This window comes from Sebastes umbrosus, chromosome 11, assembly GCF_015220745.1.
Source record: "Sebastes umbrosus isolate fSebUmb1 chromosome 11, fSebUmb1.pri, whole genome shotgun sequence".
In the NCBI taxonomy this organism is placed as follows: Eukaryota; Metazoa; Chordata; class Actinopteri; order Perciformes; family Sebastidae; genus Sebastes; species Sebastes umbrosus.
Genome location: NC_051279.1, coordinates 14,632,766 through 14,656,451, shown reverse-complemented (window position 1 = coordinate 14,656,451; position 23,686 = coordinate 14,632,766). Strand labels below are relative to the sequence as shown.

The following is a 23,686-nucleotide window of genomic DNA, read 5'->3' as shown; positions in this document are numbered from 1 at the left end:
TCTGTCATCATTAGCCCGCCACGCGCCGGTTTGCGGCCCCACTGGCCAACGGTGAGGTGTGCCTTGAGTGAGCTGAGTATGCTCAGGGGTTAGAGGCCAAGCCCATTAGCCAAATGATATTCATATCATCCAGCAGAACGGCTGTCAAGGAGCAGGAAAGGAGACGTGAGCAGCTTTCCTCCTACAGTAGGTGTGGTAGAGAGCTCTTTAGAGAGAAAACCAGAGTGTGGGTGAGAAAACGAGATACGTTGGTGGAGCCTTTTTTTATAATTTGGCTTCTCTGATGTCTTTTTTCAGGACAAAGATGATTAGTATTAATCACGAATGTGTGGACATGCATGCTAATCTTCTACTTCTCTTCATCAGGGTGGGAGGAAAGGTGAAAACTTCGACAAGTTCTTCACAGCAGCTCCATCAGCGCTCACTCCCTCTGATCCGGATATAATGGCAGCCATCGACCAGGAAGACTTCCAGGACTTCACCTTCCAAAACTCAGACTTTGCCCCCTCGCCTCTCACCGCCATTTGAAAACGGCTGCTCCAACGACCCCTCCGAGTGCACTCTGTTAATCCCCATAATAGTAGTTTTATAACAAAGAATTTCAACATGAGAACTAGCATCTGATGTTTACATGAAAATGCCAAGACACCTTTCTATTCATGCACTCTCTTTGATGTGTGTATTATATCCTGATAGTCACAGAATATGTTGCAGCAATGCAAACAAAGCCAGTATTATACTGTAGATTTCCATCCCTTAACTTGATATAAGAGTAGTATGAACAGGAGAAATCTTTTGCATGCAGTGTTTTTAGACTGAATCCCTTTGACACGCTAGTTTTCTATAGCTAGTATAGATTATCCAAGAAGATATGATGTAGCTGTGTAACTTTACAACCAATTTATTTATTTCAAACGTTTTTTTCCATTACTATGATTAGAATCATCTTGTGTTGTGAGAAGCTATATTTCACAAAACAATTACAGGTTTTCTCATACAGCACTACAGGGCACATAGCAGGGTAGAACAAGTCACTCTTTTAATCAGTTTGTAGTTCACACACATGAATACAAATGTTTGTTAGCAAATCAAATACTACATTTATACACAGTACAATAATGAGCATCAGAAGCACTATAATGTTATTTATCTCACTCTATTTGTGTGTGAGTGTTGACACTTTGACTCCTCTGGCCTGGCCCGACCTCTCAGTTTAACACCACACCGGTGACCTCAGATGACCTGCTGAGATGCTGAAACCACGCAGCGGTCTCAATGTGACAGTGACTGTAGGCTGCAGTCCTCACCACACACACACTCTGCCCGACTATCATCACTGGGAGGAAGTCCTCTCATCACTGCCTCAGTTTGGGCTGTATAATTTTTTATTCACCTGATTTTTTTCCTCTGTTATTCTTGAGCCAACTGTGAGCCTTTCTGCTCTGCAATACACACTATCTGTGCTCCTTAATGACGTCCAGCAACTGCACTGAAATATGTATTTTCACTCCGAGAAAAGATGCCACTTAATGATGTTTTCAAGAAGTACTTTATTATTTTGGTGGTGTATACTATAAAGCTTATTGCTGTGTAATGACGTCCTCACAGCATTGATTAGGCGTAATTAAAAGCGAGGCTCACTGGGACTGTTCAATACATGGAAAATAATAGCAGCGCTGTCATTAAACACTATCTGAGCAAGGCAGGTGGCTGCACACACACAGTTTAATATTCCCATCTCACAAAGCCGGAATCTGTTTTCTTTAAAGCATCCTTATTGATTTTTTTGTTTCCATTCTATGTCAGCGTAATGATAATTATAACCATCTCTCTTTTGTGTGTGTCCCTTTAAACGTGGCCAACTGTGAAAGGTCGGAGCAGTTCATCTGATCGCCTCGGCTCCGTTTGAGTTGAGGTCAAATGTCACAACACGCAATACTCCAACACAATAGACAATACGATCAATAATATATAATACAATAGATAATTTATGCATCTGTTAGTTGAGTTACCTTCTGTTTTTATCTGCTGGAGAAAAAAAAGAACGTTGAAATAAACTTAATGAAAAAATCATGAAACGAGCTCAAAGTGAAGTGTTTCATTCTGTGATTTTAGTGCAAAGCGGCTGAGAAACAAACATGCACAGCTCTCTCTCTCGCTTTGTCTCCTCCTCACGCCTCTCTCTGTCACGCTCACTCCCTCTGCCTCACTTTCACACATACTCACACTCAAAAGTGCAATCTCAAGCATGTGCACACACACACACACACTCTTACACACTCACACACAGAGAAGATGCTGACCCCTCTATTTACTGTGATACTGTAGTTGTCGAACCAGCAAAACCACCTCTCAGGCATCTCACTTTCGCTCCCTCCTCCTCCTCTTCTGAAGCACTCACACCTCCTCCACCCTTCATCCCCCCCCCCTCCAGCATCATGATGGGACTAATATCCCCATAGAGATCTGAGTTATAACAAGTTGACCTTCACATTAAAATCTCATCAACTTCCCATCTCCCTCTCTGCCTCCCTCTCCTCCTCTCTATCTGCCCTTCATCGCTCTTCTTCTCCAGTTGTCTTTTCTGTCAGTGCTGACTGTAAATGCTGTAATGCATTGTTTTATGTCACTCTGTAAATCATTTTGTCAGAGTTTATTATTGTTGCTGTTATCTTTGATACGAGCGTCGTGTCTTATCTTGTCTTGACCTCTGTATCAGTATTATGATCTGTTTTACACTTATACATTATCTCTTTATGGTGTTCAGGCAGTGGAAGAGTTTCCTCACGTTTTAATTTTACAATTACATCCCATTTTTGAGGATAAAACACAGCTTTTGTGTTGCTATAATTAAAAAAAAAACGTCACTAATCATGTCAAGAAATGTGACTTTTATCTTTTCTTTCCTGCATTGACAAAATGAATGTAGATATCTTCTGTATAGTGGCAGATGAGGCTCTTTTATAGTCTGTGATGTGTTCCTATAACCCACAATACAGCAGTGAAGGAGTTTCACACCTAAATAAGGTATTTCAAAGAAAGTAAAACATGAAATGTCACTTTTCTGAAAAGATAAATCCTCCTCACTTTGTTTGATGTCAACTGGCTGGTTTTAAACTCCTCACCACAACCTTTACTCTAACCTTGACAGGAGCTTCCTTCGTGTAACTGAACCTGCAGCGCTCTCCGGTCCGAGTTGTGTGTGCAGTCCATCATTCACTGTCACTTGACATGATATCATCCCTCTTCTTCACTGCTGCCTCCTCTTCCTCTCTGTTCTCTTTCTATCTCGCCTCCATCTCTCATTCTCACCCCCCACCTCTCTCCCTCTCTCTCTCTCTCTCTCTCTCCCTCTCTCATGCCCTGAGGTCAGAGTGTGCTGTAGACTATTGATATCGTTACTAAAAATATAGGATTCCTCCACCAGCCAGCTAAAAATAGACGAAGGGACATGGACCACAGGAGACAGAGGAGGAGGGGGCAAGAGGAAGAGGAGGAGAGGGACGAAGTGAAAAAGAAAGAGAGGTTACTAGTTGTGCAGTTTAATCATCTGTACTCATAATGTGATGTTAAATGAGATCTTGAATGAACTGCAGCTACTAGAGGGCAGCTGATCTGACTGTTTTCTACTTATATTTGACACTTAATGCTGCAAATCTGTTGAATTTGAATTGAATTTTTTGCTTTATATTGGCAGGATCATAATGAAGCACAGTATTGCCAAAGCACGTCGTATAAGCCAGTAAGGTTCACAATGCAAGTAAAATAATAAAAAAGAAATGTAAGAAAATAGGGAAGAAATGGTTTCAGTCAAACTTTATTTGTACAGCACCTTTCCTACGGGTTGACGGATGACTGATGATAAGACAAAAAATGACATAACATAAATATTTTTAATTATTTATTTTTTAAATTATTATTGTATATTATTATTGCTTTCTTATTCCGGGAGCTGAGATTTCATTCCCTTTCATGTATCAACATACAATACAACTTCCTTGATCCTTGATGGACATGATTAATACAAATGTAATAATAATAATAATAAAAATAAAATTAGAACCAATAAAATTGATTAAAAAAAATGTGTTTGCACAGAACTACACTTTGTATAGAGGAAAAGGCACACTACATTATGCAACATTATACAGCCACATTACTGTATATATATATATATATATATATATATATGCCTATAAAGAAAGAAAACATATTTATTTAAAGAAAATTATATATATGATGAGAAATAGTAGTCTAACATGCCCCCCCCACCTCTCTCTCTCTCTCTCTCTCTCTCTCTCTCTCCTCTCTCTCTATCTCTCTCTCTCTCCAACACTTCTCTCTCCCTCTCTCTCTCTCCCTATCTTTCTCTCTCTCCCTCTCTCTCTCTCTCCAACACTCTATCTATCTCTCTCTCTCTCTCCCTCCCTCTCTCTCTCAAACACTCTCTCTCTCTCTCCCTCCCTCTCTCTCCCTCTCTCCCTCTCCCTCTCTCCCTCCCTCTCTCACTCTCCCTCTCTCTCTCTCTCTCTCCCTCCCTCTCTCTCTCTCTCTCTCCCTCCCTCTCTCCCTCCCTCTCTCACTCTCCCTCCCTCTGTCTATCTCTCTCTCCCTCTCTCTAACTCCCTCTCTCTCACTCTCACTCTCTCTCTCTCTCTCTCACTCTCTCTCTCTAACACTTCTCTCTCCCTCCTGCTCCAGCTATGTGTCTCTGCTGTTGTAGCCAAAGTAGCTGGCTGCTGCTGAACCGATCCACCGCAGTGCCTGGGACACATTGAGTGGTGGAAGAGAGAGTGAGTGAGGGATTTAGAGGATGGGTCTTTAAGGGGCTTTAAGGGAAAACACACAGCAGAGAGAGAGAGAGAGAGAGAGAGAGAGAGAGAGAGAGAGAGAGAGAGAGAGACCAGATCCCACCGAGCCTCCCTGGTGGTGTGTGAGGCTTTCTTGGCTACTGACGTGTGCGCACGACTCTCGTGGCAGGGTGAGTATTTTTCTCCACCTTTTTTTTTTTTTTTTTTTTTTTTTTCCTTAAATAACTACACTTGTGTGTTTCTTGGCAGTAATTGTGACGATGATGCATTTCCATTTAAAATGTCCTGCATGTATGTGACAGCTGTGGAAAAAGCGCAGCATCCATAACGTGTCCTCCTCATGTCGCGTAAAGACGCATCTTTCATCAGTTTTAGGATAAATGTTACCTGGAAGCTTTTTTTTTATGCATTTTCATCCCATCATTTTTTTGGTGCGCTCACATGTTCCCTGCTCTGTGTTTATCATCATCTCCAAACTCCGCGTGTGAGTGTGTGTGACAGTACAGGAGGGGGTTTCTAAACAATCCTCTGCGCACATCACCTCCTCAGTCAGCTCTGTACTCCCAGAATACAGACCCTGCTTTTACATACATGCTGTATAGTTTTACAGATAATGTGTTTAACTCTCCTGCTCGGTGCTGTGAAAAATGGTGCGAGTTTCAGCATGCAGGAGTGTGTCTGCGTGTCTGCGCAGCTGAAATGCTGTGAGAGAAAACCCACCCATTGAGTCACGATATCTACGTTCAGTCGTTATGAAGTCATTTATTTTCCTTCCCTCATCTCTGAGACGCTGCACAGTCAAGGTTGGTTAGTTTAGCAGCTCAGGTGTTGGAGGCGCGTGCCCGCCGTGCGCGTCCACGTTGGGTACTCCTTCCATTTTTTGGGCCAAGGTCTTTTCCCTGTGCTAACCTATATATCTGCTACATGTACTCTCTCCAAACATAGTTTCCTCCTCTCCTCTCCTCTCTCTGCTGCTTCCTTCTCCTCTTCATCACCCCCTCTCCTTCTCTTCTTCCTCTCCTGTGTGAGGCTGAGAGGTGATGTCAGTCTGATGATTGTGACAGATAAGAGAGAATTAAACCTTTTGTCCCCCCTTGTGGCTCCTATCTAACCAATTCAATTGGCTCATTACTTTCTGGGTTGAGGGAGCTGAGGGGCCTGTCTTCAGAGCGCTCAAATGGGATTGTTATCACAAATCTAACTGGGATTTTTTCACTCAATCTCAATTTCCAAATCCAAATGGCTATTTCTCCAGGATTTTTGCCATAGAGGTGAATTTGTTCCCCTATGTCTGAGTCCAATCCAGCTGCAGGATGTTTCATGTGTTTTCTGTTTGACTGTGCTGGTCTGTGAGAGGGATGAGGGTGCTGTCCGTGGTGCTGAACCAGTCTGGAAGAGCCACTCGGGCAGATCCACTCGTTTTTGCTGGGTTGCAATTGATTCTCACTCATTCCTGACCACTTTGGCACATCCATCCAGCTGCTGGAAGGTGTGACTGCTCATTCCCACTCCTCTCCTGCTCGTCTTCATATCTCCCCCGTTCTGTGCCTTCACTTATTTCATATGTCGTTTCAGTGAGTTGTTTTAGATTCGAACTCTCTCAATCACACTGGCTCAAACTCTTGTTCACCAGTCAGGTGTCAGCAGCAGCAGTAGTGACCACTTCTGGTCTGCCGTATGATTCACAACCTCTGACTAAAGAAAAATTAAAGAAACTTTGGTGTGAAACTTAGGAATTCATACAAATCTTTAGTTGTGCCCTCAAATGGACGAATCCTGCAATTTCTAAATCTTGTACTTTTGTCAGGGCCGGCTCTAAGCCCTTTTGGTGCCCTAGGCGCAAGGAGCAAATTTGGAGCAAATCGGATTTGGAGTAAACTGCAACACAACAAAGATATCGCAATGGTTTTAAGTCAAACATTAATGTTTTTTTTAATGAATAACTGTATTTATTATAATATAAATAAACATTTGGTCCCTGAAATTGGTGACTTAAAAGTGTTTAGTCCTTTTCACTACAACGAGAGTTACAGGGGTGAAAAGTGTATTTCTCTCTTTATTTATCCATCCATCCATTATCTGTAACCGTTTATCCCATCCGGGGTCACGGGGTGGCTGGAGTCGATCCCAGCTGACATTGGGCGAAGGTGGGATACACCCTGGACAGGTCACCAGCCTATCACAGGGCTCTTTATTTATTTATGAGGAAGGGCGCCCACCAGCATTTTTTTTAATTTCTTATTATATTTTTTTTTAGAGGGCGACCAGCGTCCCCCAGAGTAGGTGACGCCCTACATGACACCCTATATGGCCTGTGCCTTTAGCCGGCCCTGAGATTTTCCATCTTTAATCTGTCCCATTTGTGCGACTGGATTTTTAGTGGTTGGTCATACTTTTCCCCCTCACATCTGTCTGTCCCATTTAGACCTGCAGCGATTAATCGATTAGTTGTCAACTATTAAATTAATCGCCAACTATTTTGATAATCGATTAATCATTTTGACTAATTTTCTGAGGCAAAAAAAGTTAAAATTCTCTGATTCCAGCTTCTTAAATGAGAATATTTTCTGGTTTCTTTACCCCTCTATGACAGTAAACTGAATATCTTTGAGTTGTGAACAAAACAAGACATTTGAGGACGTCATCTTGGGCTTTGAGAAACACTGATGGACATTATTCACCATATTCTGACGTTTTATAGACCAAACAACTAATCGATTAATCGACAAAATAATGGACAATGAAAATAATCTTTAGTTGCGGTCCTAGTCCCATTAATAACTCACTCTGTGCTTCTTGCAGCCTCAACATGCCCAAACTTGTCATTTCTCAGAGAATTTCTCTGATGCGTACCCTTTACCACCAGCCAGCTCTGTTCTTACACAAAAGAAGCTCTATTCATCCCCGGCGCTGCGTAGACACTGAAGCAACTTCTATAGTGTTCACGCCTCGCACAATGGCTGTCCAGATAAGATGAGGCCAGGCTTAATCTTTAAGAGTTTATTCCCCCAGCAGAATGACTGTATCCATTGTAGCTCTGCTCTTCACAGACTCAAAGGTTTGTCATACAAAGAAAGACCAGAAGAAGAATAAAGTGGTTCTCATGTTTAAGTCATTAATTTGGCTTTCATTTTCTGTCGTCAAAGCCCTCTCTTCAGTGCCTGATAAATGGTCAACATTGAATTAATTAGTCGGCCTAAACATGATGTATTTTTACCATACGTTTGTGTGCAAACGGTTCACTCCACAACACAACACGTGAGGATTTACAGAGAATGATACAAGAAAAAGGAATTTGGTCAGCTGCAGCATTGTGTTTATTAATGACAAATGAAGTCAAACAGGCCACAAGTATGCAAATAACAGCTCAGCACAACAGTGCACTGTGGAGGAAAAGATCTTTTCAAACCTTGAAGCAGCAGCTGTGTTACATCAGCACAAGAACATGCCTGATTTCACTCCTGTCAGCTACTGCAAGAACAAGAGGGTGCAGCCGGAGTAGTTACATATACCGGCCAAGAGAGGAGTGAAAAACATTTCCTGTTACAACTAATATCAATTATTTTGTGACAGCGAGGGTCAGACTTTGGTGTAAAAACTCCATTCTGCCTCTTGTCCACAGTTCAGGCTGCAAACAGCACAGTATGTGTAATGATGTCGGGAAAGTTTTCTTGGCACACATTGTTGTACACTGGTGCAGGTTTGAGTGGCTGAGTATTGGGTGTCAGTGTGTGTTTGCACCTTGTTGCAGAGCAGGTGCATTGCTTCGTGCCCATAATTGGGCTCTTCCAGCCAGTTATTACGGTGTCACATTTCATTTAAAGTCACATAAGTGCACTTTAATGGCCTGCACAGTCTATGAGATACAGTCTGATACAGCACACATGCAGCCACTGAGAGATGCTGCCATCCTGGGCCACTCTCCTGCTGAAAGAACTAAAGGTGGTCATGTAGTTTTAGCTAGTAGTGCCTCATTAAATGACCACCAGGTGTATAAACCTGGATATATTGAAAAAAAACAACTAATTAAAACATATTGTATATACCATAAATGGAAAAATGTAACTTGGAACAAAAAAGAAATGCAAACACAATGTCTGAAAACAAGAGTGAAGCTATCCTCCTTAAAGGTACAGTGTGTAGGATTTGGCGGCATCTAGTGGTGTGGTTGCAGATTGCAACCAACTGAGTACCCCTCCGCTCACTCCTCCCTTTCCAAGACTGCGGTAACATGTGTGCAAAACCGTAGTAACACTATTTGCCTCGCTCAGAGACCATCCATACCATAATAACACTACTTTAGGAACAACGGAAGTCAGACGGCGGCTGCCAGCACCACGGTTTCGCACATTTAAAAATGTGAAAGTCTCTCTCTAGAGCCAGAGTTTGGTTTGTCCATTCTGGGCTACTGTAGAAACATAGCGGAGGAACATGGCGGACTCCGTGAAGAAGACCCACTCCCTATGTGGATATGAAGGGCTCATTCTAAGCTAACGAAAACACAATGATTCTTAGTTTCAGGTGATTATACACTAATGAAAACATAGTTATGAATATTATATTCTATTTCTACTAATAGATCCCCCAAAATCCCACACACTGGCCCTTTAAAAAGGAGGATATGAGGTCAGCTGCATTACAGTAATGATCCTCAGTGTAACGCATAATGTGTTGAATAACTCAGCAAAATGAGGGTGATTACAGTAAACAGCAGCCCCGCTCTGTGTTTTGCACATGCATTTGTTCTCCATTACTCGTCAAACTGATGATACTGAACAGCGGTCCAAATTAAGCAGAGGCTAGTGGCTGAACAATCACACGCACACACGCGCGCACGAAAACTCATAAATGCATACAGACAGCATGCTCAAAGGATTTGCAGTGAAGTCTTTTCCCAGTCAACCAGAACTAAGTCACAGAAAGACCATGTGTGAGTCACACAGGACCTCTCCTGATCCGTGTGTGTGTGTGTTTCTACTATCTCTCAGTTGTTTAAGTCCTCGCCTGAGTTCAGTGGTTCACCGTGAAGTCATCATCTGTTGCGTTGGCTCCTCTCTGACCTTTAACAGGATTGGCTGCCACCGGATGTGTCGCTAACTCATCTTTAGCAATAACAGGGCGAGACAGGAAGATAGCCAGTAGCTGTTTGCATGTGTGCACGTCACATCATCTAATGACCTCCCTCCACGACCCCGTCCCAAATTTACCTACACTTGGTGTCTCCGCAGTTTTGACGTGTACTTCCTGCTCTCCTCTAACACCCTTCCCTCCCTCGTTCTGCCCTCCAGATGAGTTCGTGCAGCAGCCGTGCGTTGACCATCCTGTCCACGGTGTTCGGGGCCTGCGGGCTGCTGCTGGTGGGGGTGGCCGTGTCCACAGACTACTGGCTTATCATGGTGGAGGGCATCATCCTGCAGCAGAACCAGAGCATGGAGGTGAAGATGGCGCTACATTCGGGCCTCTGGAGAGTTTGCTTCGTGGCTGGTAGGAAGACGCAACAGCATGTTTGAATATTATTCACATTCAAAAATGAAAGGATGACTGTAAGACAGATTACACACACCATCCAAACAAAGCTGCTACGTGTGTGTGCATATGTCCACATTATCACAGCGACAAACACACAGAAACAGACAGAATAAACCAGCCGAGTGAGAGAGCAGCACGGGGAGAGAAGAGAGAGAGCGAGCTTCTGGCCTCAAGAATCATAGCTGTCACAAAACATGATTGTTACCTGTGAGCAGGGCGGCAGAGACACACATGCTTTTTTTTGGTTTTGTTTTGTTTCCTCATGCATCACTGACTTTGATCCTAAAATCTTTTCCTTTTTATGTGTGTGTGTTTCCTCTCAGGAGCAGAAAACGGAAGATGTGTTGCGTCGGAGTACTTCACTGAACCCGATATAGAGATCACCACTGAGAACACTGCAAACATCCTCAGTGAGTAAAACATACCCAGTGACATTACACATTATCTGCTGTATGAGAGGAACTGCAGAGTCCCCCTGCTGATTGATTGTGGGTACTGAAATTTGAACATTTTAGAGCAGCAACTATTAGTGAATCGACAATCCATTAAAGAAAAACAGCCAAAATTCTCTTGTTGCAGCCTCTCAACTGTGAGGATTTGCTGTTTTTACTGTTTTATATCACAGTAAAATTATAATATTCGGGTATTGGATTGTTGGTCGGACTAAAAAAGATATCTGAAAACTTCACCTTGGACTATGATGGACATCTGAACACTGATTTCTGATTGATCAATAAAATAATCAACAAATTAATCAATGTAAATAATCGTTAGTTGCAGCCTTTGTTCTCTATCAATAATCAGATGAGCTACATTATTAAAGTGATTTAGAAAAGATCATCCTCATAAACAAAGATATGTCTTTAAGTGATTTACATGGTTGAAGTAAACTTAGATTAAATAGAAAATTTAAGTGTTCTTTGATCTAGAAAATAAGAAAAGGTTTTAAGTTCTCAGATAAAATATAGAAAAATTAGATTCTACTGTCAAAAAAGTGAACACTTTAACATCAAGAATTGTCATGAGTTCATCATTGCTGTTTTGAATAGTACTGAATATAATGCTATATAAGATAAGATAAGATAAGATATTCTTTTATTGGTCCCGCAGTGGGGAAATTTGCAGTGTACAGCAGCAAAGGGGATAGTGCAAAAAACAAGAAGCATCAGCTAACACGGTAAAAAAAAGAGCTAAATAAAGTGTAACAAAATATGAACAATTTAAATAGAAGCAAGTATAAAAAGAGGAGCAGTATATAAAATATTGACAATAAACAGACTATTAACAAAATTGCATAAGTGGAAAATGATATTGCACAGTGAGAATTACACCTGGGTAGTACTGATAGACAGTTGGTATACAGTAAAGTGCAGTTCTTGTCAGTTTTTTGGTGTGTATGTGGTCTACTGGGAGCAGTGCTGGTTGTGGAGTCTGACATATACTTGCAATAGAGCATCAATATGCTAATAATCAATATAATAATAACGGAAAAGCTGAAATTCAGTGATGTTTCTATACAATCTTAAAGATTTACAACCTTGTTGCTATGTTTTGTTGTGGATGGATGTATTAGTGTAACCTCCTAGCAGTGTTTTACATCCTCTGTTGCCCCTAGCGACCCCTCGCTAAGCCCCTCCCTCGAACGGCCACTGTCCAATCCTACGTTAGCAACCGTAACTAGGCGCAGGATGGAGCCTGCTAGTCGACAGCAGCTATCCTCAAAGTTTAGAGTGTTTGTTTCGCTTTTCCGAAGCCTTAAACTCAAGAGAAGCGATGTCGGATATTTATTAAACAGTGTGGAAGACCACATTCACAGCTGAATCCATCGAAGATCAACAAAAAGTGTTTTGTTTGCTCTAAAGGTAAGAAGCTAATAACGTTAGCTCAGCGCGTCAGTGTGCTAGTTAGCATTATCCGGGTGTGCTTTAAACAAAATGGAAAAGCGGGATAATTTAGTTTCATAATTGATAATGAAAGCTATAGGGAGTCATAACTAAATACCCAAACAATATATTGACCTACCCTGCTGTGCAGGAACATTGTTGTTCTTTATGTTTGTACTTCATGTGAGGGCTCTTGCATCAGACCGGTGTTATGACGAAATCTGTGACCACCGAAATCTGTGCCCGTAGAGAGCCAGCAACAGGTCACCCTTTCTGACGGCTGTAATAAATGAGGCAAATACGTAACAGAAAACATTTATCTTATTTTTTATTTATTGGTTTATTTGACAGGGACAATACATAGGCATTGTTACTCTTGATTAAAGTGCAACCGATGCAAAGTAAATAGGACTTCTAGCCATAGCTAATTTGCAGACCTAGTCCCTGGTTTATTTTCTCTTTCTTAAAAGCCTATAGGCTTTTAAGAAAGAGAAAATAAATTTAAAAAAATACAGAATAGCACATCTTACATAAAATCACATAATACAACATCGTACATTACAATCAATTTATATGTAAATATATATGATATGTACTGTATTTTCCCAATCAATAATCAGTGATCACAGGTTTGGTTTAGTTTCAGCCAGTGTTTCACCATACAGAACTAAATTGTGGAAAAAAACATAAATGCATTTTAATATTTTTAATTTAAATATATATATATATATATATTCACAAAACTCATAGGTAACATAGGTACAGTGGGGTCACATTATCTGACGACAGCCGTCAGAAATGGTGACCTCATGTGTTGCTGGCTTTCTGCAGTCATAGATTTGGGTGTAACACTGGTCCTGAGCTTTTCCCCTTGATTTTAATGACTTCTTCATTCACAATAAATAACAGATTACTGTGAATGTAGCTCTCAAATGTATATTGCAATCCTTTCCGTCTGCTTCTGTCTGATATTTTAGAATGACTATTCCAGAAATCTGCCATTATTTCCTTTGGATTATCTCTCACTGATATCGTTGAAAACGCCATATTGACAGGTAGTGGAGCGGATAACATCAATTTTTCAGTCAAATCGTGCAAATAGTGATACAAGCACCAAATGAAGATTTTTAACTGCAATATGGCGGCCAGGGAATCAAGCATCAAGACCGAGCTGTTTCATTTTACCGCCGAGAAAGTGTGTGTGAAGCTGAAATATCTTGCACAGTTATTGTGACACAAGGAGACAAAGCCATCAACAACAATAGGAAGTCCCTGGATGCTGTGACCCCATGCTCTCATGAGGAAGCAGACAAAAGATAATTTGACACCGAGATCACTCAAATCGACCAAGTAGATGAATTTTTACGAGAGAAACCATAAGGTCAATTTGGCGGCCATCGTGAAAAATAGCTGCCATCTTGGATTTTCAAGTGACCAATCGTTTATATTTGTTAAGTGTCCCCTCTGGAATCATCAAATTCGGTGCTTGTATCACTATTTGCATGATTTTTCCACTATCTGCTCCACTAATGGCAGGTAAGAAAGCTTTACAGGCCTAGCAACAGCAACCAAGGGGGGAGGGGCTACCAAATACAGTAAATCTTGTTATTAAGTTGTCCGTACCCTGTGAAATGCAGACCATTGTGAGAAAGGAATACTGTCTCCCATCTCCCTATTTTAGTGATGAAAGTCACGGCATCTCCACATAACTGAGCGTACTTTATATTCTAGATTTGACTGCCTCTGATTGTATTAACTAATACTTTTTAGGCTCCAGAGACATTATCATTCACCTTTCGCAGCAGTTTAAGGACACATTACATCAGCTTTGTTTAACCTCTCCTCCCTATACAGAGATGGTGCGGACGGCCACACCCTTCCCGATGGTGTCTCTGCTCTTCGTCTTCACGGCCTTCGTCATCAGTAACATCGGACACATCCGGCCTCAGCGCACCATCCTGGCCTTTGTGTCGGGCATCTTCTTCATCCTCTCAGGTGGGAGCCATTACTCATGTCCCGCTGTCACCGCACCTTCGCTCTGTGATTGATTACAGCAACCTGGTGTGTCCTGTGTGTCACACGTGGAGGCACTCTATCATCATCACGGCTCTATTTTTAGTGTATGATGCAGGTGTGTAGGCTGTCATCGGGAAAGATGACTAGATTAGTTATCAAGTTTCCTGCTCTTCTGACTTTGGAATTAAACAGAAATTATGAATTTGGGACTTCGCCTAGGGATTGTGAAAACTCTGAAAAATACATGCAATATTCCCACAGTGTCATGAGCAGGTCTTTCAGCTTGATTTTCTGCATTAACCTTCTTGAACAGCAGGTGGCTGCAATGCTCCCACTTCTTGTCCTCTGTGTGTGTAGTAAAGACTGTCAGGAGCCAAATTGGAGCTCATGTTTTCTGAAGGCTGTTTCACTCGACATGTTTGAGAAGGAAGCGGCGCTGCGGAGCTCAGAGGAGCTTCAAACGACAGCTCCTGACTTTGCCGTGGCGGGGACTTGCTGATAAAGGGTGTTGCAGAATAATAGGTGTTATGTAACAGGGGGGGGTTATGTAATGTTTGTAGCCTGTGCTGGAAGTGTCGCAGTGTTTTACTTTATGAGGTATTTTGATAATAGGGTGATAATAAGGGGCAAGTGGATCAAATTGCTTCTCAGCGGTTAGATATTCTGCTGCACTAAGCCTCTCTTCCCTACTCACCCCTCCTCCCTCTGCCTCCCCCCTTCTCTTCATCACCCAGCCTCTCAGTTTTCTTTGCCTTTTCCGTTTCTCCCCCTCCTCTCAGTCGCTCTCCTTCCTCTCATTTCCCTACTCATTCAGAGTATATTCCTTCAGTATTCTGTGGATGTGGTGGTGTTTGTGGACTACTGAGTGATGTGAGCCTATATTCTGCTGCTATCACTGACACGGTGGTCTGGTAAATATTGTAGTTTGGGTCGGTCGTGTTCTGGTTAATATTAAAGAATTAATTCAGGGCAAAAAAACAACTCAGCGTGGAGCCACAAGCATGGTTAGAGGTTCACATTGTACCCACAGACATCTTGCATATGCATGTGTACTCGTATAATTCACCTCTTATTTCTTCTTCCTTTTGTCTCACACACACCTTTTCCTCTCCTCCATTTGCTCTTTCCTGGTGTTACTTATTTAGATAAAGATGTACTTCCACTGCAGGATTGACAGCAGCATGGTTTCCGCAGCAGCATGGATTCCGCATCTTCAGTGCTTTTCAATTTTAAATCGCCAACACAGCCTCTTAAACTAGCCGTTTATTGCGAAGGACATAACTGCCTGACAGCCCGGTGGTACATTTGAATTTTGCAGCGAAAGCTAAAAATACTCATGTTTGCTGCTTACAGCATGCAGCTTTCTCTGAATATTGATTCTTCGATGTTGGCCATATGTTGTATCTCATGCATTTAACATTTCCAAGGCAGAGTGGAGAGCACGTGAATGTTCTCGGAGGAATGGGTTTTAATGTTGTATGTGTTGCTTCTGGGTGAAAAAGGTCATTGAAAGCTTATTCTGGTTTTCCATATGAAGAATATAATGGGTCCTGTAACACACTGAAGTTTACAGTGCATGCTGCATGTAGCTTCTAAGTAAATGGTCTTAAAACTTTGTCACGTTTTGACCTCCTTTCAATGTTTATCTCTCTTTTTTGTGAGAGACATATCTTTATTGTGATTTTCAAGAAGAACCAAATTATAAATGTACAAGCTCACTCAGCAATCATAATACAATATGATTAATTAAATAAAAGGCATTTTGCTCTTGGGATAAGTAAAGGAAAGACAATTGCTTTGTTTAGGTTTATTGGAAATCTGCTGGCAACCCTGTCTCCTAGAAATTACATTTATATGGTACTAATTAGAAACCGCTGAGAAAAGTATGCCACCTGAATTATGTTGTTAATAATCACCATAAAGAGAAAATGTTTTTTGACCTGACGAGGATCTTTAAATAAATGGATTTGGGGTTTGATGACACTCTTTTCTTCAAAGACTGTACCTGCCAAGTCACAAAATGTTCATTCAAAACTAGGGCTGTCAAAGCTAACGTGATAGTAACGAGTTAATGCAAATTCGTTTTAACGCCACTAATCTCTCAATGCAACTTGCAATTTTTACCTAGAGTGAAGATCTTTGCATCATATGAAACTAAAAAATCTAAGGAATCCATTTGCACCAAACATGCCCACTTTATGATAATCACATGCAGTTTGGGGCAAGTCATAGTCAAGTCAGCACACTGACACACTGACAGCTGTTGTTGCCTGTTGGGCTTGAGTTTGCCATGTTATGATTTGAGCATATTTTCTATGCTAAATGCAGTACCTGTGAGGGTTTCTGGACAATATTTGTCATTTTTTGTGTTTTTAATTGATTTCCTATAATAAATATATACATACATTTGCGTAAAGCAAGCCTATTTGTCCACTCCCATGTGGATAAGAGTATTAAATACTTTTAATACTATTTTTATACTAGTACATTTGAACAGAAAAAACCTGCGATCAATCACGATTAAATATTTTAATCGATTGACAGCCCTACTTATAGCATATCTGCAATACAACATCTGCTTGTAGCAACTAAAGCGTTATCATACTGTTTTAGGGTTATATTTAGGCACTCATAGCACGTAGTTAAGGCTCAGGAAAGATTGTGGTTAAATATTGATAAAGTCAGCAGTGACTGAAGCACGTTTTAACAGTTTATTAACAACTAACCGTAACCACCGTACTGGAATCTTTCCCTAACCTTAACCAAAGTGCTTACGCTGCCTAAACCACACACTAAAAAAGTACCACTTCACACAGAAATTATGTTTTCATCAAAACGAATTTTGCCTAAACAAATTAGTGTCAAAAAGTAATTTTGCATGAGACAGGGTTGCTGCAGGGGAGGAGGGAAGCCAAGACGCTCACAAAAACGGACATAGGAAACAACAAGAGGAGGAAAAAAGGTCAATCAGAAGGTCAAACTTGTCAAGTTTGTTTTTTGTAAAATAGGTTAACTTTTCTCTGGGAAACTCTTTTTTCCATTAATAAGCTTTACATTGATTTGCTTTTCTGAGTAAAAAATTAAGTCAAGTTTTTTCATCTCTGCAGTTCATTAATCTTTATCTCTTTGTCTCTCATTATGTTACATACACACTCTCTCTGGTCTCTGTGCCATCTCTTTATTAATGTTAGCATTTTGGAAGCTAATTGCTCGGCGTGGTCACTCCACATCCCATCGCTCTCTGTCTCTTAAACCCTCGCCACACTGCTGTCTCAATCGCCATATAATGACCTCCTCGCTGTCATTGTTAATGTGCTGTGTGCAGGCCTCAGTCTGGTGGTGGGCCTGGTGCTCTACATCTCCAGCATTAATGATGAGGTGATGAACCGGCCCAGGGAGCCCGAGCAGTTCTTCAACTACCACTATGGCTGGTCCTTCGCCTTCGCTGCCTCTTCCTTCTTACTCAAAGAGGTCGGTCCTGGCTCTGTGTGTGTAAGAGATAATGTGTGTCTGTTTGCATACATATGTTACAGGCAGATAATATATTTTCATTTCTGTGGTACATGAGTGTTGCATGCTGAGTGTGCAAGAAGATGATTGTGTAGATATGGTGAGGTTTTGATGGTTTGTGTGTGTGTTCATGTGTTCATGTGTGCATCCATGCGTGGTGAGGTTTCATGTGAATCTTCTGCTCATCTTCCTCCCCTCCCCCCTGCTCCTCCTGCCTCTTTCCCATCATCATCATCAGCAGCAGCAGCACTGCTCTTAATGTGGTGCAGTGGACACTAACCTCCTCCCCTCATCTCTCCTCTCCTTCCTCCCCATCTGTTTCCGTCTGTTGCCTTTCTTTCTCTTTCAATCTGATTTATATGAGCTTAAAAGAACTTAAAGCCTCATCTTTCTAAATCAAAAGCGCATACTTTCACCTCTATACTTTGTACCTTCCTTTGAACATTTCTGTCTATCAGTCCCTTTTAATCTAATTTCCCCAGCCATCACTTGTTACTACGTCTTTGAATTGTATTTGTCTCTGAACTCAATTTATTTACGCAGCTAAGTCCCTCTCTCCCTGTCGCATCTCATCACCCCCCTCATCTCTTCCTGCTTCCACCACTCACTCGCCTCTCGTCTCAGGGGGCCGGGGTGATGTCAGTCTATCTGTTTATGAAGCGCTACGCCGAGGAAGAGATGTACCGCCCCCACCCTGCGCTCTACCGCCCCCGCCTGTCGGAGAGCAGTGACTACAGCGGCCAGTTCCTCCACCCGGAGTCCTCCTGGCCTCCGCCGAAGCGGGGCCGCAGCACCTCCGAAGCCTCCAGCGACATCTCCATCCAGCTCAACCAGGCACCCCCGGTGCCACCCAAGGGCAGCCTCCAAGGCCAGGGCAGCCCACCTTCCGGGTCTTCCTCCGCGGGAAGCTACCAAATGCCTCCACAGTCCGTTGGCTACCCCACGCACACCCTCACCAGGTCGCACGCCTCACACCCACAAGGCCAGGCTCTTCCCATGGCCATGCCTCCGTCGCCCGTACCTCCCCCTCACTATCACACACACATGCACATGAGCGCCTCCCCCTGTTAGGAAGAGGAAGCATTAGGGAAGGAAGGAGAGACACTGACTCCTCATAATCACTGTACATTTAGATGTGGATAAATGCTGAGCGTGGAGCGCAGATCATGTGAGATGAAGTGGAGGGAGAGCGGTGATCAAGCATAATAAAATGTAGCTTTGGAACAACAATGAACCAAGGACAAAGGAGGTGTTGGAGATTGAAAAGGAAAGATTTAACATGATTGTGGAGAAACTGTGATGGACAGAGAAAAATAAAAACAGGAGACCAGCGGAAAAGGAAAAGAGGAATCCAGTTTGTCATGATGGAAAGAGGCAAAAACAGCGTTTCCTAGAAAGACTTTAGAGGTTAGGTTGAGTGACGGAGGAGATACAGAGGAGGGAGAGGGAGGCAGGGAGAGCGAGGGGCTGCGGTATAATACCAAGATACTGCAGTGCTGCAGGAAATTTGTATGCACTCGGAAATGTACAATGCAAAACACTGATCACAATGACTGAGGATGCACATAGTTTTATACATACATAATTCATAAAAATACTACGTACCTTCTTACTATAAGGTAAATGTGGTAAAATATATTCTTGTCTTCTCTGAATTTCTTACATCATCAATCCAGTTTCATAACTCACAATGTCAAAGTAGTATAATTAATATTATTAATTAAAAATGAATAGTTAACAATAGAGTAATTCTCAAAAATGAGAACACTGTATGTGAATGTTGGTAATCTTTGTAAAAAAAAAAAAAAAAAACAGACTGAAGTGGATGATGTTCTGAAATATCATGAGGAGAAATCTACTTTATGTTTTACATATTTGTTTAAATTTATAAACTTCTTGTACATAAAATTGCACATGAGGACTTCTATATAGCTGTTGTAAATTATGAATGAAGCTTTGGCACAAGTCACATCAAGAAAATGTCTGACTCATTCTGCTTTGGATGAAGATCTGCAACAGGCGCACTACAACCAACGACGCACCCTCTGGATGCAGCGCACGCTGGTCTGAAGGAGGAACCACCCGGCACTGATACGGCGGTCTGATGCCCTCTACTGGCCACTGCTCTTCACTGACCCTGGATCAGATCTGGGGCCCAGGTCACTTCCTTTTTCATGCACTCTTCCTTCCTCACTGACCTGCACTGTGTGTCAGCTGATGGAGCAGCACAGACGAGCTGGACTGAAGCTGTTGTGGTGAATGTCAGTTGAACTGCACATGGATCAAGATTTATGCTTTAAAGACTGATTAGAAGTATTTTTTAAAAGCTTCAGTGCTGTTTATATATCGAGAGAACTCACATGATGAAAGCATTAGTTACATTTGCACTTACTGCTCAAAGGACAATACCACCCTTTGTGAAACGCAGGTCCTCATTACATACATAGACAAAGTAGAGGCCGCTGTTTATTCAAATGTTTTCAGTGGCCATTTGTGACATCACGCCAAAGGCTTCTAAAGTATCTGAAAATGTATTAATGAAAACATGACACTGAGCTATCTTGTGTTTAGAGCTGCAAGTAATGATTATTCTCATCATTCCCTAATCAGCTGATTATTTTCTAGATTTATCATTTTGTCTATGAAATGTCAGAAAGTAGTGAAAAATTACAATTGTAATGGCCCACAGTGCAAGGTGATTTATTCATATAGCTTATTTTATTCTACCAACAGTACAAAACCAAAAGTTTTCAACCATTTATGAGAAAGAAATGCATCAAATCCTCCAACAAGTGTTTGGCATTTTGCTTTGAAAATTAATAATCTATTATCACAATAGTGTTGATTTTTTTGTTTTGTTTTGATGGACTAATTGATTTATCTAGTATGAGAATTTGTGGATGATCCCACAGGGGTCAGAGTAGCACTCTTTCAACATCCCAATGCTGCGTAGCACATTGTGGGACATTTTAACCTACTTTGCCGTGCACTTGAACCAAATACGGTTATATTGTGTTTTATTTTGTAGTAAGTGATATATTTTCAGATGCTTTAGAACCTTAAGTTGCTCTTAAATACTGTACAGTATCTCAAAGATGCAGAGTAGTAATCTAAAGACCTGTGTATCAAAAAAACAGTGGTATTTAAATTTAGAATAGTTTTGTTTGCTTGTTTTTAAGGCACATCATGCGTAGGCATATGTCGATACGATAAATATCTCTGTAATGAGAATTAAACCACCGTGTCATTGGTGTAATGGCTGGTTTTCATTATCACTGTGATGCTGGAGAGAGGGAAACACACTGATGTCCTACAGAAGATGTGAAATCATACATCAGACTCGAGATCATGGAGATATCATCATATGTTCACCTTAATACAGGGTTTTGTTGAGCAAGCAGCACATGGTTCTTCATCACCACCCTGCTTTTTTTGTTTATGCAGTTGCACAAATTCATATTGAGGTGAAGCCCAGTGTAGCTGCAGCCTTCTGTTGTTGGCTCCGCTGTTACAGTCAGGGGGTTAAGTGCCTTGCTCAAGGGCGCCTCATGTTGAAGAAGATCAAAGTACTTCCCTTTCTAGATTTTTCCCAACCAATAGGCATCTAAACCTTCTGGTTAAAATCCACCTCTCTAACCTTCAGACTACTGCTGACCCCATCATGACCTCTGTGACTGTGGACAGCTGCTCTGTTTCTTCCTTTAGGAACCATTTGATAATTATTCCACTTAAACTGCGGCAGTGCTCTACTTTTTCATCCCTGTACCTCTTTGTTTTTCCCTCTCTACTACCCCCAGCTTCTTTCTTTGCCTCTACATGATTACGTAAAAAGGGTGTAGCTGTGCTTGCTTCCGCATTAAAGCCTGGACTTCTTGCACATGACCATATTTGTAAAGAAAAAATGGGTAAAACAAATGCTTTTCAACGCTTCAATGGAACTGTATAATCTTGAGTTACATAATTCAATAGCAGTTGTGATTAAGATCACTGTTCTTGAAAGTGTTGACGTCTGTCACTCACTTTCACCCTAAACATGAATAAAACTTCCAACATGGGTTCATTTCACCCTGCGTGCCCTCTCTGGTTTTCTGCTTCTGAATTTCTATCTTTATATTTTCTGTTTGTTTCTAATGTTTCAGTTTTGCTGTGAAAGGGTTTGCATAACTGAAAAATAAGGCCTCGTTTTGACATGAATTGTAGTGATATGAGCCCAGCATGCACTTCTAATAACATGAGACATAAAGAGTGTTTTCCTGGCTGGTCTCGGTGATGGAGGGAACTATAAGTGAATGCACACTGCACTGCGGTGAACCACTGGGTGTTAACCAGGCTCCCTCCTCAGTCACGGCAAGCCACCACAGCCTGAGGGCAACAATTGATCAGGCTGTTGTATGTGTGTACGCGTTTGTGCGTGACTCGCTGCGTTTGTTGGCATATGTGGTTGTGTATACATGAAGGTTTGTAATTGTTTATCATAACCGGCCTGGGACTAAAAAAACAGCATTAAAGATATTAGAATGAATTGTAATATATAGTAACTTCACTTAAAGGGACGCAAAATTTAGACAGTTTCTCTGAAATCTGGTCTGTATTACATAAATATACAATTAAAAAAAAGTACTTGTTTTGTCAAAAAGAGAGTAAAGTGAGGGAATGAGCCATGAAGGGGAACTAATAATACATTATTAATAATAATAATTTAAAAAAAATTGTTTCTGATCAACAAGGGGGAAATTAAATAGAGACAAAATACAATCTGAAATCTATCAGAAAACTGTCACTCCTATCTGAAATATAATCCAGAATTACATAGAATTTGAAAGAAAGATGCAAATTGTAAATAATAATGTGTGTTTAAGAGAAATAGAATCAGAGTGAGAGGTTTTACATTAGGAAGTCAGACATCAAACATCCACAGGTCAATAAAACTAAAAAGCGTGAGCACTCTGCTGTCTGACTTCTAGGACTGTGTGTGTGTGTGTGTGTGTGTGTGTGTGTGTGTGTGTGCGCGCATGCATGTGAGTTCATCTCTCCTGATGAATGAAGCCTGACTGCTGGTGTAAACAATTGAGATTAAATTGTGACTTGTGGGTTGTTGTGTGGCCACTTTTTTCTGTAATAATGTGCTTTTCACTGATAGTGTGTTTGAACGCGTGTGTGTATTTGCTTCTTTTGTTTGTCTGTGTATGCGTGTATGCGTGTATGCGTGTGTGTGTGTGTGTGTGTTTGACTCTGTGTGTGTCAGTGTGGGGTTGAGTGGATCTCTCTTTTCACCATCACCATTACTGCATGAAAGACCTGTCACTCTGTATTAGCTCTCTCCAGCTCTCCCTCTACCCTCTCTCTGTGTGTGTGTGTGTGTGTGTGTGTGTGTGTTTGCATGCATGTGTGTGTGTGTGTGTGTGTGTGTGAGAGAGAGAGAGAGAGAGAGAAAAAAAAGAGAGAGAGGGGTGAACTGGGCAGCAAAGCCATTTTAAAGCTATTGAAGGTCATTGTCCGCTCAGTTTTGTGCATCCTAACTGCTGTGTGCAGTGCGACCAGCCACCGGCTCCATGTTTATAGATCTGTGCATGACATAATCCAGTCTATATTATTACAAACAGCCAGATCCTTCATCACTAAAGACTAAATAATTATAGCTAAATGATAGTCAATTATCACAATTATTATTATTATTATTATTATATGGCTCCTGCTGAATTTCTGTCCATCCATATTGATGCACAAATATTGACCTGTAGATATCTGACTCCATGATTTAACACATCTCTCTCTCTTCTCTCTCTCTCTCTCTCTCTCTCTCTCTCTCTCTCTCTCTCTCTCTCTCTCTCATATCTCTCTCTCTCTCTCTCATCTCTCTCTCTCTCTCTCTCTCTCTCTCTCTGCAGGGCTGCGCTCGTGCTGCATTTCCCAGAACTACCAGCGCGGCCCCCATCA

At 41.5% G+C, this 23,686-nt stretch overlaps 2 protein-coding genes across 4 annotated transcripts in view; both read left to right on the top strand.

Annotated features, from left to right (window-relative positions):
• prkcg (protein kinase C, gamma) overlaps nt 1-2,081 on the top strand; it is a 35,671-nt gene extending 33,590 nt beyond the window's left edge. For 2 of the 3 annotated variants that reach the window (XM_037785486.1, XM_037785487.1), the window contains one exon: nt 367-528. In XM_037785486.1, coding sequence (XP_037641414.1) covers nt 367-528 — 162 coding nt within the window. Of the gene's footprint in view, nt 1-366 lie in introns of all 3 variants that reach the window. The other variant, XM_037785488.1, reaches the window with a different exon arrangement.
• Nucleotides 2,082-4,665: 2,584 nt separating this feature from the next.
• Nucleotides 4,666-21,814, top strand: cacng7b (calcium channel, voltage-dependent, gamma subunit 7b). The gene is made up of 6 exons (XM_037785530.1): nt 4,666-4,981; nt 10,100-10,295; nt 10,664-10,750; nt 14,078-14,218; nt 17,565-17,710; nt 18,374-21,814. Exons 2-6 carry the CDS (start codon nt 10,100-10,102, stop codon nt 18,818-18,820), a joined length of 1,017 nt encoding a protein of 338 aa, XP_037641458.1. The 5' UTR covers nt 4,666-4,981; the 3' UTR covers nt 18,821-21,814.
• Nucleotides 21,815-23,686: the final 1,872 nt, after the last annotated feature.

Excerpts from the sequence above, each read along its gene's own strand:
- cacng7b (XM_037785530.1), top strand. The coding sequence starts at position 10,100 with ATGAGTTCGTGCAGCAGCCGTGCGTTGACCATCCTGTCCACGGTGTTC. Across the intron at positions 10,296-10,663 it reads GAGAGTTTGCTTCGTGGCTG|GAGCAGAAAACGGAAGATGT; the intron begins GTAGGAAGACGC and ends GTTTCCTCTCAG. Across the intron at positions 10,751-14,077 it reads GAACACTGCAAACATCCTCA|AGATGGTGCGGACGGCCACA; the intron begins GTGAGTAAAACA and ends CTCCCTATACAG.